The 18,480-nt window shown below is 40.4% G+C and overlaps 1 protein-coding gene across 10 annotated transcripts in view; it reads right to left on the bottom strand.

Moving 5' to 3' along the window:
• The window catches only part of LOC109422335 (calpain-A), a 109,278-nt gene that overhangs the window by 54,685 nt on the left and 36,113 nt on the right, over positions 1 to 18,480 (bottom strand). The window contains exon 1 of one of the 10 annotated variants that reach the window (XM_029852299.2): positions 5,354 to 5,837. The exons of the other annotated variants lie outside the window; for them this stretch is intronic. Within the exon in view, the coding sequence (XP_029708159.2) occupies positions 5,354 to 5,482 (129 nt within the window). The 5' untranslated portion in view covers positions 5,483 to 5,837. Of the gene's footprint in view, positions 1 to 5,353; positions 5,838 to 18,480 lie in introns of those variants that run through there. 10 annotated transcript variants of the gene reach the window in all.

The raw sequence follows: 18,480 nt of genomic DNA, 5'->3' as shown, positions 1-18,480 counted from the left end.
ATAGTAAACAAAAATCAGCTGTTCCCGGCAAAATCAAATGGGCATATTTTCAACCAGTAGATTTGCATTAGTGTTCGTGACGCCGCGCTGCGAAACCACTATTCCCCACCCAGGGTTACGCCCACGCTATCGAGTGACAGCTGCTGACGACATCACAGCAGGCCACGACTCTTCCTCTTTGATCAGCGTTCGACCACGTCGGATGTGCAGTGTATCGGGTCGCTGCGCTGGGCGATTCTCATCAGGAACCATCAGCTAAATTCCCACAGGGCCCAGAAAATTTGATCACCTGTCTGCACCGGTTGATAGTCAGGGTCTGGGAAACCGAACAGCTACCGGAGGAGTTTAAGGAAGGAGTAATCTGCCCCATTCACAAGAAAGCCGACCATTTGGAATGTGAGAACTTCAGAGCTATCACTATTTTGAAAGCTGCCTACTACGAGGGGGGCGACATTTATCCGCTGTGCCTTGACTATGTCGCATTTTTATTGAAACAATGCATTTTATATTCATTTTCGTGATTTCAGTATTTTCAATCAATTTAATCCGATTGTCTCGGATAATGTCGGATTTCTTCAATTTTTATTCGCTAATTTATTTTTAGTGCATTTTGTTCCATGCGTTACACACGTTACACACGCACACACATAATCGTCAAACAAATACTTATATATCAAAAACGTCAAAACAAGTTCACTCTGTTTACGTTTACTCTGCGCGCACCAAATTCTCGTCCAAAATCTCGAAATTATTTCTGTTGTTTAGTGCTAAAAGTGGCGAAAATATGGACTATTTTTGGAGAGAATTGAGCAAAGTGGTCGGTCTGATTCCAGAAAGTATCAAATGTGATACTGGAGCAGCTCCGATATATCCATGGCGGCCTTGCCTACTTAAATGATGACGTTATAAACGCGATGGAGGAGGAAGTCAAACACCTTCCAGAAAGAACCGGAAAATCAGATCGTGGATGGCAGAAGATGATTGGCTTCAACGGGCCTTTGAAAAACTTTCGCTTCGTGCTGGGAGTGCGGAGCTTATTGAATATCCAATATAGTTGAGAAGCAAGGCATTTCCAAATTCACGAAGAAACTAATCAAACAAGACTCCCTTGGAAAATCTGAATCGGCCCCCGTAAAACAGACTGAGCACACGGTGAGGCAGAAAGTAATCGAATTTTACACAAAGAAGTAAGTATTTTTAGTTGATTGGTATATGAGACTCGGGCCTGCAGGCTTCTAACCATTGATGTATGTATTGCTATTTATTTTCAGATGCAGCAGTGGAAGTAACACCGAAACATACTTTTTCGATCAAATAGCATCCATGAAGGTCGACATCATCACATGAAGCTGGCACGAGGGCGGTCCTAAAGTGTCCCTTCTGCGAATTTGCATGGAAAAATCTGGCAGCTGGAAAACATCTAACTTTTCTTCACATGTTCGAGTTAAGCATGCCGAATACGATATTCCCGTTGATATTATCTCACAGCAGCCCAAGAAGCGTCCATGTGACAGTCATCTGGAAACCACTCCGGAAGATACTCCATGGACGGCAATGGAAACACCTGAAGCTTATGAAACCGAATACCTGGAAATTAGTCAGCAATCATGTTCTCAAACCTCGACGGTCGCTGCAGTACTGACAAACGAGAAAGATCGGGAAGTGAGGCGTACTTGTGAGGATGGACCTCCGACCTACGTATTGCAGCATTTAGTTGTAAAGCGGATGAAGTATGAGGACAGCGATGCATTTACCGATGATGAAGGCAATCAGTGATTATCATAAAGTTGTGCAATAAATGGTCATTTTTAGAATCATTTCCTTTTCTTGTTTTTCTCAATTCACAGAATACCCAATGTTTCTATTTTCAAATACTCGACTTTTATTGCGCCCAAATTGTGTCATTGTGATCACATAAATATTGCCACATATAGAGATAAATATGTTTTACAATTTCATTGATGCACCTTGATGCTCGTCTTGATCATAGTTTCACGGGATTAGATGTATGTTCATTCCTTTTGATTTTCCTTCGCACACTAAACGTACAAGTACATCTAATAACTTTTTGGATAAGCTGACAATCAGCATTAATAAGACCAGCCTTTTTGATGAACATCACTCTAGGTACCGTCGTTCGGGGTGACATTGGTCCACCGATCACACGGTTTCAATATAAGTCAGAGAATACGACGGTGGATGCAAAGTATCTCAGAATTATGTATCCTAGTATAGTATAGTTTAGCACATAATATGCATTTCCGTCGTATTCTAAACGTATAAAATATAAACGTATTCTAAACGTATACAATGTCATTGGCCCAATGACACCCCGCAAAACGGTACCGCCTTGCTTTCTGTTCCGATCCTGCAAGATAGGATGATGCTGATACTTTTTGGTTTCGAGCTCCAATCATTCTCAATTCGATGGCTTCCTTGAGTAATAGGGTACAAGCTGGCTGTAAATACATAAATGGTTGTTTGCATAAACATGTATTATTATGCTCATGATGAAACATATTTACCTGCATGTTAAATATTGAACATAACACAGTTTTCAGTCTCTGGCTGCAGGCCTGAATATATTTATGAAATATTTATGAATACGTATTTAGCTGTCATGGTAAGTAACTAAGCTAACTAAGTAACTAAGTCTCAAATAAAATTTTTCCTAATATTAAATACACAAATGCAACCAAAGTTTGGAATGTTGTTTTGAATTCTAACCCGTGCATGCAAAACGTGCACAACACACTCCTACGTGACAGTGGTACTAGTTGTCATAATGACAGAATATGTCAGTTCTATTATTAAAGATGTGGATGGATATTCTTACGATAAAGGAGATATGAACCATTCAGCCCGATTTGTACTGAATAATCATCGGATTAATCGGATTTCACATCAAACTCAGGAAAAAGCTGTTTGTTTGGTGATTAAGTCTAAAATCCGGATTTATCTTGAATTGTCACCCCCCTCGGCCTACTAAGTGCTTCCCAGATCATCTTCCGTCGCCTGTTACCTAAAACGAATGAGTTCGTCGGAAGTTATCAAACCGGCTTCATCGACGGCCGGTCGACAAAGGATCAGATCTTCACCGTACGGCAAATCCTCCAGAAATGCCGTGAATATCAGGTCCTAACGCATCGCCTGTTCATCGACTTCAAAGCGGCATATATGGACAATCATGGACGAGAACAAGTTTCCCAGGAAGCTTATCAGACTGATAAAAGCAACGATGGACGATGTGCAGAACAGCGTAAGGATTTGAACTATTCAGTTCATTCGAATCTCGCCGGGGACTGCGACAAGGTGCCGGACTCTCATGTAACATCGCTCTGGAAGGTGTGATGCGACGAGTCGGGCTCAACACCCGGGGAAAGATTTTCACAAAATCCGGTCAATTTGTGTGCTTTGCGGACGACACGGACATTATCGCCAGAACATTTGGACCGGTGGCAGAGCTGTACACCCGCCTGAAACGTGAAGCATTAAACCCATCTGGTGGTGAATGCCTTAAAAACAAAGTACATGCTGGTAGGCGGAACCGAACACGACCGGATACGTCTGGGTAGTAATGTTACGGGGATACCTTCGAGGTGGTGGAGGAATTCGTCTAACTCGGGTCCTTACTGACGGCTGACAACAGCGCGAGTCGTGAAATTCAAAGGCACATCATGAGCGGAAGTTCATACTACGGGTTCCAGAAGAAAATGCGGTGGTCCTCTACGGACACGAGACATGGGCCATGCTCGAGTAGGACGTGCTAAGGACGATCTTGGACGGTGTGCAGGAGAACGGTGTGTGGCGGAGAAGGATGAACCACGAGCTCGCTGCACTTTACGGCGAACCCAGCATCCAGAAGACGGCTAAAGCCGGAAGGATACGGTAAACAGGACATGTTGCAAGAATGCCGGATAACAACCCTGCAAATTGATATTCGCGACTGATCCGGTTGGCACAAGAAGGCGTGGAGCGCAGAGATCACGATGGGCGGACCAGGTGGAGCGTGACCTAGCGAGCATTGGGCGCTACCGAGGATGGAGAGCGGCAGCCACAAACCGAGTATTGTGGCGTACTATTATTGATTATGTCTTGTCTTAAATTTGATGTTGAACAAATAAAAGTATGCATGTCATATTGCCTACGATTAATCTTAATCATTTTGCCAAATTTCTTGATTTTAAAGAAAAATTCGCGTTCCAAAATGATAAAAAAATAGAGAAATAGTAAATTATACAAAACACTGTAACACAGTAACTCGATATCGCAACAGCGCAGTTCCACTGTATCGGACTGCCCACGGAGAATCGTCATTACTGAGAGCGGCGAAGTGATAAGAACAACTGGACCGTGGTCTACCGGGAATAAAACCACATTCTAACAGAGAAGAACGGAACACTACGTACACCTTCGGTGTTAGTATTTAAAACGATATTGACGATCATGTTTTAGCCGTGGGCTAAAGCAGCAGTTGAAGAACGTAGAAAGGCACAAGAAATACTTTAAGACTGCATGTTGTACCATCAATCTTATTACTACTAGCTCTTCTTGTCTAAACATATGTAGAACAGTTACTTTTGTCATATTTTAAGCTCACAGTTAGAAACAACGATATGCGCTGTGTTACAATACTAATAGCATGATAACAGTGCACTTCTGGGAACACTACTGTTCCAAATGGGTGTGATGTCTGGTAACACACACCCTTTGTATTCAACACATGATTCACTGTGAAAAGAAAAAAAAAATATCGCCAGAGTCAAATTCAACACCCACCGAACGGGCATTCAATTGTGTTCCAGTCACAAAGTCGAACGCAAGAATTATCAATTATCTTATCATCAAAATCAGAGGAATAAAAAGTTATCAAAGAGGATTGTCCGGGATTAGTCTTGACGGTGATTACGAATTTGTTAGCTGTGAATTGTGATTGATGGGTGCATTTTGCGTCTGGAAAGAATGCGGAGAATGGGAGTGGGCCCATATATGTAGTAGAAGCGGTATAATTCGTGTGTTATCAACAAGACTATGCTGAAGGTGACAAGTTCTTCCTTTGAATACATTTTATTTTCCAGTGATCTTAATACAACATTTGTAGCCACATCTTAGATTTTTTTTATCTGTATTAACGAGATTTTTAGCACTAGGCTAGTTCATCTCGGGACCCACGCTTCACGTCCCTTCCTAAGGAAGAACTCACATTTTGTGAGTTTGTCGGGAGTGGGATTCGATCCCAGGTCCTCGGCGTGATAGTCAAGTGTTCTAACGATCACACCAGGTCCGCTCCATCTTAGATATTAAAATACACATTAAAATCGACTTAGCATAAATTCTTACACTTATCACTTACAAGTTTAAATCTTCTTATCGATGGAAGAACATTTCGTAATAATGCGTGCACACTTTCAAGGGTTTCTTGAACTTCTTCTTCTTCCTCCTCCTCTTCCTCCTCGATAATTGGTTGTTCCGGTAGGGTCATTCCGCTCGCTACCCACTTTATTCCATATGTTACACTGATATCCTCTGGAAAAGCTACCACCTACTCATTAAACAAGAGCTCTCTTCTCGGTTCGTTCCACAGCCATACTGATGTGCATCGAAGCGCCTTTCAACACCGGAAGTTGCCACCGCTAGGATGGCAACGTGCGTGAGGACTGACTTTGATTGTGCGATAATGATCAGTTGCTTCAGCTTTAAGGTTTCGCTTCATCGGCGAATTCAATTCGGATGCCGAAACTCACGACGAGCAGTCGCTTCCGTCCATAGCGATTCGTTTTCTGAACTACAACAACAACCAACTGCAATGCTGGTCACCGCCAGCCGGCCGGTATCAGAACGTATGCGAGGGCGACCAAACGACAGAAAGGGTAGGTCGTGTTATCACTATGTGGTGCTACAGCAATAACGGAAAAAGTGTCTCAAAAATGCTTTCTCCTGAACAAACAGGATGTCTTTAGGACGACTGTGTTCCTAAGCGAGGCAGCCTTGTCATGGAGACGCACCTTCTTATGTGTGCAGCAATTTACGACCGCACTATCCGTTTGTCGTCGTCATTTATGCTGTTTTGTTAGCGAATTAAGGTGGGGGAGGGAGGAGTAAAATGCGTCCTTTTCGAGGAATTTTCTATTTGTAAAAAGTTTAGATTGCTGCAATTTTATTCACAGATTGGCGGAAAGAGCTTGGCAATCAAGTGGTATTAGTCCCGATTTTAGTGTATTCTATTTTTTTGTATATAGAAATTCTGTTGCCCAAAAAGTATTATTATTATTATCAGCTTTATTTACGAGGCTTTCAGCCCTAGGCTGGTTCGCGTCGGAGTCCAAGAATTACATATAGTAACTGTAGAGCTGATACTATATGTACTAATACTACATCTTCCACTTTTCCGACTAGAACGTTACATGCACTCAGCGGCCTCAGCGTTACATGGTCAAGCGCTCATACACCATCACAATAGCTTGGGTCTCTTCACATTGTTCGATTCCGGGCAATGAGACAGTGGACCCTCTAGCTAAGGTGGGCTACGAAATCGCCTTTGACGAATGTTTTGCAGGGCAATCTGTCCCATCATAGTATATAAAATAGCATGTAAATTAGTCTAATTTAAGCCCCCTGAATACCTCCTTTCCATCTTTAACCTCGAAACAGCCGCGAATACTTAACGAACCTATATTACGTAATAGTATAACCTATTTTCATAACATTTCTGTTGAAAAAAATGATGAAGAACAATTTCGTGACAAATATAGTAACAACCTCTGCTTTTTCTAACTACATAGCAAGGATTCTTTCGGTCATTCAGCGAAACCATACTAAGCAAGGGGTTCTACATTAGGTAAATATCGAACCGGATACTTTCACCACCACGGTGCGTTTGATACCATTTTTCCCTTCGTTATTTTACTGTTGCTATAGTTGTCATCGGTTATATGTCTATTTTGAGGAGTTTTCCGTTTGGGTGAGTTGGGTGCATTAAGTTTTTATTCCAGGGCAATATTGAATCGTTATCACGCTCTTTATTTGGCACTTCCTTATTGAACTGCGCGTCTTTTATACAAATGAGTGTGTTTAATTGATCGTTAATAGCATAGCATAGCATAGCACGAATACTTGCACAAATCGTGGATGGTGTTGCAAAAATGAGTATATCTATTGGTAGGGTAAAAAATCAAAATTTGAACTAGTCAAAATGTAATCTTAATTTAAACTATTTTGAAATTCATTCAAATGACGTACTTTTTGGGAAAATATTGTCCCGAAAAAGATGTTTTCCGTAATATAATCTGATAACATAAGCTTTAAAAGCATTGAAAGAAGTGTTTTTGCCAGCGAAAATAAGCAATTGAAAAATCACTGTGATTTCACCTATTTCCCTCCAGAGAAAGCCCTTTTTCGGTGCACCCGTACAGGTCATGCATTGCATCACACGCAATAATTAACCCTACAAGGGATACCTTCATGGCCTCAGTTTCGTCACCTCGCTGAGTGTGTTCCATTAAAGACGAGCTCTGAAAAGCGCCTGGGGTCCAATGGACCCCAGGTATCCCTTTTAGGGTGAAATACGTCAAATGAAAGCTTATTTATCATAGAATCGAGCAACCGAATAATATTCCGCATTAGTTTGTCAAATTTAAGTGATTCTTACTTGGAGAATGTTATCTTAAGTTGAACCATTTGTAATCTTAATTTGAACTAGTAAACGGGGGTGAGCTTCTAGTGTTGGCCTGTAGATTGCGCTAGTAATTGCTTTGTTTACTCTTGGGGGATGAAAAATTCCAAATTTAGTTTCCAAATTCCTAAAGAATTTCGAACATTCTGAGTTAGATTCCACTGCCTAATGAAAAATAGGTATGATAATTAGCAGATTCATGTGATTTTAGTTGTTCAGCATGAAATTGGCTGTTTTGTGAGTTGCTCGAGCTGCTGCCGCCAGTAGTTCAAGTTAAGATTAAAATTGGTTCAAATTATCATTACGATGGTTCAAATTAAGATTAAAATCATTGTTGACGAAAAATCGAATATTTCAATGAAATTCGGTGCAAATGCAAACTTTTTACCATTTAACAGAAAGCTTATACCCGTGGCTTTCATGTACATACGATTTTGCCGTAGTAAATTATTTCCATGCGGGAGAAAAAATCACTTTAAATTTACACTGCCTCAGAAAACCACAATTTGGTTCAAATTTTGATTACCTACCCTATTTTAGATTTTGCTACTATCTGCAATAACATGGACCCACCATCTCCACACACCTGACCAAGTTCATGCAAGCATTTTATGATTCTTATCATCAACTTAGAAAGCGTCGAAAACTGAAACGGCTTCCAATAGATGATAGGATGGTGGATGCCGTCGTGGATCTTCAGACGATCACACCCAATGGCAAACACGATCGATTAGCTGTCATACTCATTCCAGACAGGAGTGATGCATATTTTCAGACTGCTGATAATTAATTTTGCTTGTAAGCAATATGTTGCGATTTATAGGTAATATGTCTCCAGATAGCCTAATGATTAAGGCTATGGGTCGTCAATCCGGAGACGGCGGGTTGTATTCCCGTTCCGGTCGGGAAAATTTTCTCGACTCCCTGAGTATAGTGTATCATTGTACTTGCCTCACAATATACAAATTCTTGCAATGGCAGGCAAAGGAAGCCCTTCAATTAATAACTGTGGAAGGGCTCAAAGAACACTAAGTTGAAGCGAGGCAGGCCAAGTCCCAGTGGGGACGTAGAGCCATAAAGAAGAAGAAGAAGGTAACTCGATCCGTTTGAAAGACGGGCTTGGTGGTCTAGCGGATACTGCTTCTGGTTTGTGTGCAGAAGGTCCTGGATTCAATCTCTCCTCTCTACATATACGTAGAGTGGGTCATCGTTCATATGGAAAAATGAAAAATTCAATGGTATCTCATCAGATCAAAGCTTTTTTGATCCCATTTCAGGGCCCAAATAAGTGTGCAAAATTTGGGCACGATCGGTTATGTCAACGTTTTGCGCATCGCGTTTGAAGTTTGTATGGGGTTTTACATGGGAAAACACACTTTTTGCATTTCTTTCATAACAAGCTCTAATTTTTCTAAAACCATATAACCGATAAAGTGAAAACATAGCCTAGGGTATCCTGAAAAACTTTGTCGAAGACTGCAAAGTGATCTGATGCTTATGAAAAAAGTTATAGCGTTGGCATTGATTGGCGAAACAGCATGATTTTGTTGCTATCGTTATTCCTTTACATGTTAAAACATAAACACATCGAAAGTTGGATTGAGTTGGCAATAAATCAATGGATTTATCAATGTTTAGGCATGGGAATTACTCTAAGTTGATTTCCATTAGAATGCTAACATATTTGAGGTGATAGAGCTTAAATAAAAAAAACAATTATTTTGAATATTGTTATCAAATGCTGAACCTACTAACTAGCAACACGGCCAAACCATCAACAAAGCGATCTGATCGAAGCAAACGGATATCAATTTCGACCAATCAGCGACTGGTCTCCGTTTGATAGCAAATTGGTTTCAAATCGACTGACTACGTGTCGCATCCTATACTAGATTATGAGGCATTTGTGTCTGTAACTAGATCAACTATACCTCGATTATTTTTTTTATCTTCCGTAACAGTTCAATTGGGGGGTTTGTTTCTGCAAACCTGAGCGTTTGTTCTCCAGGAGGAGCGGTTCACAATAGCGTCTGATCGCCATGTTAGGGATGGCTGATCAACGTCCGAGTGCCAGGGAAGGACTCTGAGCTAAACTGTGTACTACGGTCCTCCGGAATGTAGGGTGTTGGTGTCAGGCCCTACGAGCCAGCCGTAAAAAAAACCATTGTAACGGAAAATCAGCAATAGAATCATACGAACCGAGACCAACGTCAACGACTCCAGCGAACATACATAACTTGCGATTGGGAACTCGGTACGTGGAACTGCCGATCTCTTAACTTCATTGGGGGCAGATCTCTTAACGCATACTCGCCGATCTACTGAAGGACCGCGGGTTCGGCATCGTAGCGCTGGAGGAGGTGTGTTGGACTGGATCCATGATGCGAACGTTTAGAGGTAATCATACTATCTACCAGAGTATCGGAAACACACGTGAGCTGGGAACAGCTTTTATAGTGATGGGTGACATGCAGAGACGCGTGATCAGTTGGTGACCCGCCTCTTTTGGGAGAAAAAGCGCTGCCAGGAAGAAGCGAAATGCGAGGAAATGGAACTCTGTGCCGTTCCTAAGATACACGGAAATTCTACCAGAAGCTCAACGCACCCCGCAACGGCTTCGTACCGCGCCCGCGAGCCGAATTGTGGTGGGATGAGGACGGAGGGCTCTTGAGGGACGGATGTGAGGTGATCGGAAGATGGAAGCAGCACTTCGATGAGCACCTGAATGGCGTGCATAACGTTGGCACGGGGGACCACGGCAACGGAGGGAACGGCTACCCCAATGCAGCAGAAGACGGAAATGAGCCAACGAGCCAACTCACACGCTGAGGAAAGTTGAGGATGCCATTCATCAGCTCTAAATCAACAAATCAGCTGGTAAGGATGGTATCGCAGCTGAACTCATCAATATGGGCCCAGAAATGTTGGCCACCTGTCTGCATCGGCTGATAGGCAGGATCTGGGAAACCGAACAGCTACCGGAGGAGTGGAAGGAAGGAAGGGATAATCTGCCCCATTCACAAGAAAGGCGACCATTTGGAATGTGATAAATTCAGGACGATCACTATTTTGAATGCTGCCTACAAAGTGCTATCCCAGATCATCTTCCGTCGTCTGTCACCTAAAGCGAATGAGTTCGTGGGAAGTTATCAAGCTGGCTTCATCGACGGCCGGTCGACAACGGACCAGATCTTTACCGTACGGCAAATCTTCCAGAAATGCCGTGAATACCAGGTCCCAACGCACCACCTGTTCATCGACTTCGAAGCGGCATACGACAGTATCGATTGCGCAGAGCTATGGAGAATCATGGACGAAAACGGCTTTTCTGGGAAGCTGACTAGACTGATTAAAGCAACGGTGGACGGTGTGCAAAACTGTGTAAGGGTTTCGGGTGAACTATCCAGTTCATTCGAATCTCGCCGGTGACTGCATCAAGGTGATGGACTCTCATGCCTACATCGCTCTGGAAGGTGTGATGCGACGAGTCGGGCTCAACAGCCGGGAAACGATTTTTACAAAATCCGATCAATTTGTGTGCTTTGCGGACAACATGGACTTTATCGTCAGAACATTTGGAACGGTCGCTGAGCTGTACACCCGCCTGAAACGTGAAGCAGCAAAGGTCGAGCGCGACATTGCAAGCCTAGGCAGCAATGTTACGATGGACGGTGATACTTTCGAGGTGGAAGAAGAATTCGTCCACCTTGGTTCCTTGCTAACGGCTGATAATGACGTGAGACGTGAAATACGAAGGCGTATCATCTTTGGAAGTTGTACTTACAGCGGGCTCCAGAAGAAACTGCGGTAAAAAAATGGAATTTTGTGAGAAATCCTGAAACTTATTCCAAGAGGCATTTCCAGAGAAGATCCACATAGAAACTTTGATGGAATTTCTCGAAAAATCTTTGTTTCTTGGGATTTTAACTTCCATTTAATGTCCCAATAGTGAACACTGCATTGCCTGTAAACCAACCTTCTTAAACTTCTTGACATACGGCAGTAATCTAACGATATCAGCAATAGACTTAAAACAAGCGACTTCTTGTTTCCTGTGCTCTCCTTTTGGTGTCTGCAGCTTTTTTCCACTATAACCAACTACCGAATCAACCCCAAGGTCACTTTCTCCACTTCCATCATCAATAATCCTCACAGGAGCACGTTCCTGCTTACTGACGAAGCTGATAGTACAATTGTCCAGTTCATCGTAATCCGTAATTTCCAAATCGTCAGTCATTTTCGTTCGTTCTAATTCCGAACTCCTATTACATCACACCCGCGTCACCGAAATAAACTCAAAAAACCGACCCGATTTAAATGATCCTACTAGTGATACTGAATTGATGAGGAAAAAATTTGCACGTGATAATCATATTTTGCATAGGCTGTGGCATAGAAAAATATTCGCGTGTCTGATGGGCAACCCCTCCGCCCTGCCGCCCGAATTGCAGGTCATCCCTCCCCTCCTGCTCCGTCTAACGTTTCAATAGTGACTTTGAAACACATAACTTTTGCTTTCCAAACAGCAAGCAATCCGTGTGCTCTAATGGCGATTGAAAAGTACCGGGTAAAACAAACTTCCCCTAGCGTTTCTAACTTTGATGTGGATTATCCTTTAATAGTGTCGGGGGCGGCAGCGCCCGGGCGTGCCAAAATAATCGTCGGCGGAGTCCTTCGTTAAAAATAATTTCCTCCCCCGTGCATCGTCGGGGGTGTTTATAGTAGCACCACTGACAATGAGACTAAAAGCTGAACTAACACTAAAAAAACTAAATTTCACAAAAAAAGTTACATTCATTTTTAACTATTTCTACAGACACAGTTTAAAATTATTACATTAAGCATGCTTTAACAAAATGACCTCCATCGCATTCAATACAATTCACCTTTGGATTGTATTTGTGGGCTTCGTGGCCGTGCGGTTAACGGCAACGTGTATCGTGAGCCTCGGAGTGTGGGTTCTATTCCCGCTCCAGTCGATGGAAACTTTTCATCAAACGAAAAATTCATCATTGGGTCACTGGGTGCTCTGTGTATTTTCCGTTGTATAGTGTAAGTAATGTGTTCAGTCTGTGCAGTCTCTGGCTAAAGACGGTGTAAATTGTTTATTTTAAATATCAGACTAACAATTTGGCATACATACAAGAAGTTTGATCATGTAAAATCAAATAGATTGAACCTGAAGTTAAAGGTTTTGGACGTAAGTAAGGTGTAAAATGGGAGAAGAATAGTAGTTGAGTTGCGGTAGTAGATTCTTATATAATGGTTAATTATGTACTCCGAAGTTATAGGTAAACATTTGGATTTGTGAATTACGAGTCAGATAATTGAAAAATCGGAATGGTAACCGTCCTAGAACTAGAGGAATAATGTGATCACCAAATTTCGTTAAGAAGAGTGGGATCCATGCTGCTCTCAGATTCGTAAGGTACGTATAAATATTTCGAAATTACCATTTATTTTCTTAATTTGTCGAAATTTCAACGTATGCATAAATTTATATTTACTAGGTTTAATCACCGCAATAATAATGATAAATAGTATGCAAAAATTGTGGATATATTAAAAGTTCTGACCAGTTGTCTGTGCTGACTGCACCGTCTGCTAGCGGTTGCTCTGGTAACACTACCGGGCCGGAATAAATAACGACTGCAATGCAATGCAGTGATTGAGGTAGCTGGAAACTCCTGTTGCACATTCTGTATATACCAGTAGGGTGAGAGCTCCATTTGCAAAGCCTGTTTTTTACCGTTGAAAAAAAATGTATGATATTGCATTCGCATTCCCTAATACAGGGCCAACAAATTCAATAAAGCCTCAGTAATTTTCTTTAGTAAACTCTGCGGAAAAAACGATCAAATTGGACCTTCCTCAAATTTTATTGGTTTTTAATAATTATTAAAAAATTATTCCAAAAGTACCAGTTCTTAGCATTTTTAAACTCGGTAAGCTAATGATCATTTTTTGTGTAAAATCATGTCCTGAGAACGTAAACGTGAAGGAAAATACAGTGGAGCAGGAAATTTGAAGATTTTGCGTACAAGTCTGACGATTTGAAATCGATGTTTATTCTACTAAATCATTGCCCGATTTAGCTGAAATCATTACTGTAACTCGCTGTCGCTCACATCTACGTTGAGAAAAATAAATTGGTTTTTTTTTTATTCATTACAAGGTATCAATGTTGGCTACAAAGTAACTTTACTCCAACGCCGAGCGTATAGTAGAACACGGTGTGTTTATAGAGCAACTTTAAAACAAAAAAATAAGTAAGTCTGAAATTTTGCCCAGTGATACTTTGGGCCATTCCCTTCAATTTGCTGGGTCGGTTGAAAACATCCATCGGGGGGTCTAGAACAAAATTTTTTTTTTGAAGGTTTTTCATGCAAAAACTGTTAAAAGCACATATTGTAAATTATTGCATCTCCTACAAATAGTCACAACTTTTTTGTATTTGAAGATAGAACCATAAAAATTTCAGGCGTTCCAAAGTAGTATGCGTAGATGACTGTGTGAAAATTTCATTGAAATATGTTGAATGGTTTTCAAATAATAGCAAAACTATCAAACGCATTCTAAAATACCAAGCTTAGTAGCAAACGATCAACAAAATATCTACATTTTTTTATACAATGATACATGAAAAATATTTTATTCTAAACACCTTTAGTCATTATGATGGCGGTACTGTGAAAACTTGTTTTTCAAATGATGAACAGATACATAGTCAAATACATGAAAGGAAAACACACACTGTCATTATGTAGCTTTTCACTAAAGTATTAATTATTTATTTCAAGAACGTGGTTTTGCGTATACATGTTCACAAGTACAAGTATGCTTCTATTATGAATCCTATAATAAACACAATTATCATGATTGCTGAGCATGTCGGCCTTCTCTAAAGAAAATATTTGAATGTTATTTGGTAAGCCAAGAAAAGCACTCGAGGATTGGGAAACATCTCTGTTTCGAAGAAGAAGTATAGCAACTAAATTATTTTGGAATTAATGTTTACAAGCTCAAAATTAAATAGTATTTCACCTTAGTCAATGAATAAAAACAAGTTAACTCTGTTGAAGACCTCATAATAACATTGAAGTTGTGGGTATGAGTCCACATTAAACCAAGACAGGACACAATAACGAGAACTGAAATCAAAACAGAATTCAGTTGGGCAATATTCGATCAAGGGAAACTTTACGGTACTAAACATAGTTTCCGGATTATTCCACGATATTTGACATAGCTGTTGGACCTAAACTTAGGTTTGTCTTTAAATTTAATAGCAATATGATGCTTATTACTTATGCCACCATTTATTAACAAATAACTGATAATAAGTTTTGAAAGAAGAGTTAAAAGAACGGAGTACTTATTGAAAATGTTTCTACATTAGGCATGGCTGTACAGCATAGAGCCAAGAAAAAACAATTTGATAACAATTGTTTAAATAGTCTTATCGATTTGCATATGATGTCTCAAAAATATTTTCTGTGGTTTCCTCCAAGCAGACGCGCCAACTTGGTCAAATTATTGGGGGGGCAAAGCCAGGTTTTTCTGATTTTTTGTATGGGAAAATCGAAAAATCGTCAAATATTGGGGGGGCAAAACCATGCTTGCCTCCCCTAAGTTGGCGCCTATGCCTCCAAGCATGAGGAAGAGTGATTGATCATTGTTAAGGCGTCGTTGACTAGTAGAATATTTTCAACATAAATCTATATCTTTCGAAAAAATAACAAACAATTTTTTTTGTAATCCAAATTATTGCGCCACGCTCTCCTAAAGCCTTTCGCTTGCAATCTGATACTTAGATAAGACCTTAATCATTTAAAAAAAAATGAAAAAAATGAACATGTATACGCAAAACCGCGTTCTTGAGATAAATAATTAATACTTTAGTCAAAAGCTACATAATGGTAATGTGTGTGTTTTCCTTTCATGTATTTGACTATGTAATTGTTCTTTATTTCAAAAACAAGTTTTACAGTACATACCGCCATAATAATGACTCAAGGTCCTTAGAATTAAAAAATTTTCATGTATTATTATATAAAAAAATATAGATATTTTGTGGGGCTTTTGCTACTAAGCTTAGTAGTTTAGAATGCGTTTGATAGTTTTGCTATTATTTGAAAACCATTCAACATATTTTAATGAAATTTTCACACAGTCATCTACGCATACTACTTCGAAACGCCTGAAAATTTTATGGTTCTATCCTCAAAGACAAAAAAGTTGTGAATATTTGTAGGAGATGCAATAATTTACAATATGCGCTTTTAACTGTTTTTGCATGAAAATCCTTCAAAAAAAAATTTTTGTTCTAGACACTCCGATGGATTTTTTCAACCAACCCAGCAAATTGAAGGGAATGGCCCAAAGTATCACAGGGCAAAATTTCAGACTTAGGGGTATTAGGGGCATAATGGACACCCTAAGCAAATGAGTATGGTAGGCCTGTATAACAGACAAAAACTTAACATATTATCAGTTGGCGTACAACTTTAACTTGTTTCCTACGTATTTCAATCATTTACAGCTGGTAGAATGTCATTATTGTGAAGAAATAATGAATTGAAAACCGTGTGTTTTTTGGGCCTGGCAGGAAAGGCACGGGGCGAAATGGACACCCATCGGGGCATAATGGACACCCCTGCATATTTTATGCTGTATCTTTGAGAATATCGACCAGTTAAGTAATTTGCCAACGGAGATCAATACCACATATATAATACTCCATCTTAGACGAGTTTACGCAACTTCAAAGTTAATTGAATAAATTTTAGGCTAAAATAATCGGATTGAATTTTTAAAACTCTTTAAAACGCCTAACAGTATGCAACGCGCGTACATCCATTCAAAATTGCCAGTGTTCATTTCGCCCCGAATAGACAACAACATTGATATTGCTATTTTCAGTGTGTTCTGATCAAAAATATAATACTTCATCCATTGCTAAATCTACGTATACATGTGGATAAGCTAACAATACACTTGTTTGTATGGTGGACACACTCAATCACTCGTAATGCCTTATTTGCTGCTGCTTCTAAATTATAAGAAATCCACCATATGAAGAACACACTTCAATTTCAATGATATTTTGGTTATTTTGAAGGAATGTAAATGGTACTTTTGAAAAATAGAACAATGACTTGTTCCTTTACACTTATGCATTGAAAGTTTTACATAAAAGTCAACCGTTTCGGCAAAAACAGGGGTGTCCATTTCGCCCCGGGTGTCCATTATGCCCCTAATCCCCCTACTTATTTTTTTATTGTAAAGTTGTTCTACACAACACACCGTGAGAACACCATCTTCGTCGGTCTTAGGCGATGTTCCTCCAGTTTCCCCGAACGTGTAGGGATCGTAGATCTTCTTCAACCGCGTGCAGCCAGCGAGTTCGCGACCGCCCATGAAGTCGCTTACTTCTACCGGGTTCTCTACTGAATATTGTTTTCGCTATTCTTTCTTCCGACATTCGCACTACGTGTCCAGCCCACTGAAGTCTGCCGTGTTTTATACGCTTTACAATATTCGCATCTTCGTACACTTGTTACAACTCGCGATTCATGCGTCTGCGCCACACTCCATTTTCTTGTTTCCCACCGAGATTTGTCTGCAGCACTTTGCGCTCTAAAACTCCAAAAGCCTTTCGGTCTACCTCCTTTAACGTCCACGCTTCGTGACCGTAGAGGGCAACCGGAAGAATCAGCGTCTTATACAGAGCGAATTTTGTTTGCGTTTGCAAGTTACGGGACCTAAGCTGGCTACGCAACTGCAATACGCCTTTTCACTTCACGGGAAACGTCATTGTCACATATCACAAGTGTTCCAAGATAAACAAATTCTTCAACAACTTCAAACTCATCCCCATCTTGGTAGAGTTAATCGTCAAGCCTATCCTCGCTGTCTCTCTTTTCAGAGGAGCATAAGCTTCCTCCACTGCCCTACGATCGATGCCGATGAGATCAATATCGTCCGCAAAACCGAGGAGCATGTGCGATCCGTGTGATGATAGAGCCATTCCTCTGCACGCCTGACCTCCTAATCGCTCCTTCGAGTGCAATGTTGAACAATAAATTTGAAAGAGCATCCCCTACTTCAATCCATTCAAGGTCACAAATGACGTAGACACTTCGTCCGCGATCCGCATACTTGATTTTGATCCATCCAACGTTACGCGTATCAGCCTAATTAGTTTCGCCGGAAAATCATGTTCTGATATTATCTGCTAAAGCTCATTTCTTTTCACTGAATCGTACGCTGCTTTAAAATCAATGAACAGATGGTGAGTCTGCAAGTTATATTCCCCAAATTTATCTACACACCAAATAGGGAATAATAAAATTGACATAATTTTTATAAATGACGTAATGTCATGTGCCGCAAGATAAAATGTGACTCATTTTTGTGTCATATCTAATGCGCTCGCATAAATCGTTTTCAAAAAAAGTTAATGTTTCGTCATTACCAATAAAATATTGGCTCACAATGTTTTACGATCCAATAACTGTTTTCTGAAGGGAATGCCTCAATTTTTAGTTTTAAATGATATACAATTACACGTCTTTAAACACAAACAGCGAAGCGCGCGTCAAACGTCAAACTGATTCCCAGTCTTGCTTCTCGTGTTTGTTGTTCAGTTTCGTTCGGTCATTTTTTGCGGATTTCTTTCGATTTTGTTTTGAATTAGCCGAACTAGTAGATCGGTATACATGGATGCGTTAGGAAATTTGAATTAAGTTAAATGCAGAGCATTGAAGAAATTATCACATTCGGTGGATCGACAGAAAGGGGAAATC

Source organism: Aedes albopictus, chromosome 3, assembly GCF_035046485.1.
Source record: "Aedes albopictus strain Foshan chromosome 3, AalbF5, whole genome shotgun sequence".
NCBI classification, from domain to species: Eukaryota; Metazoa; Arthropoda; class Insecta; order Diptera; family Culicidae; genus Aedes; species Aedes albopictus.
This window is presented reverse-complemented; position numbering and strand designations above follow the sequence as displayed.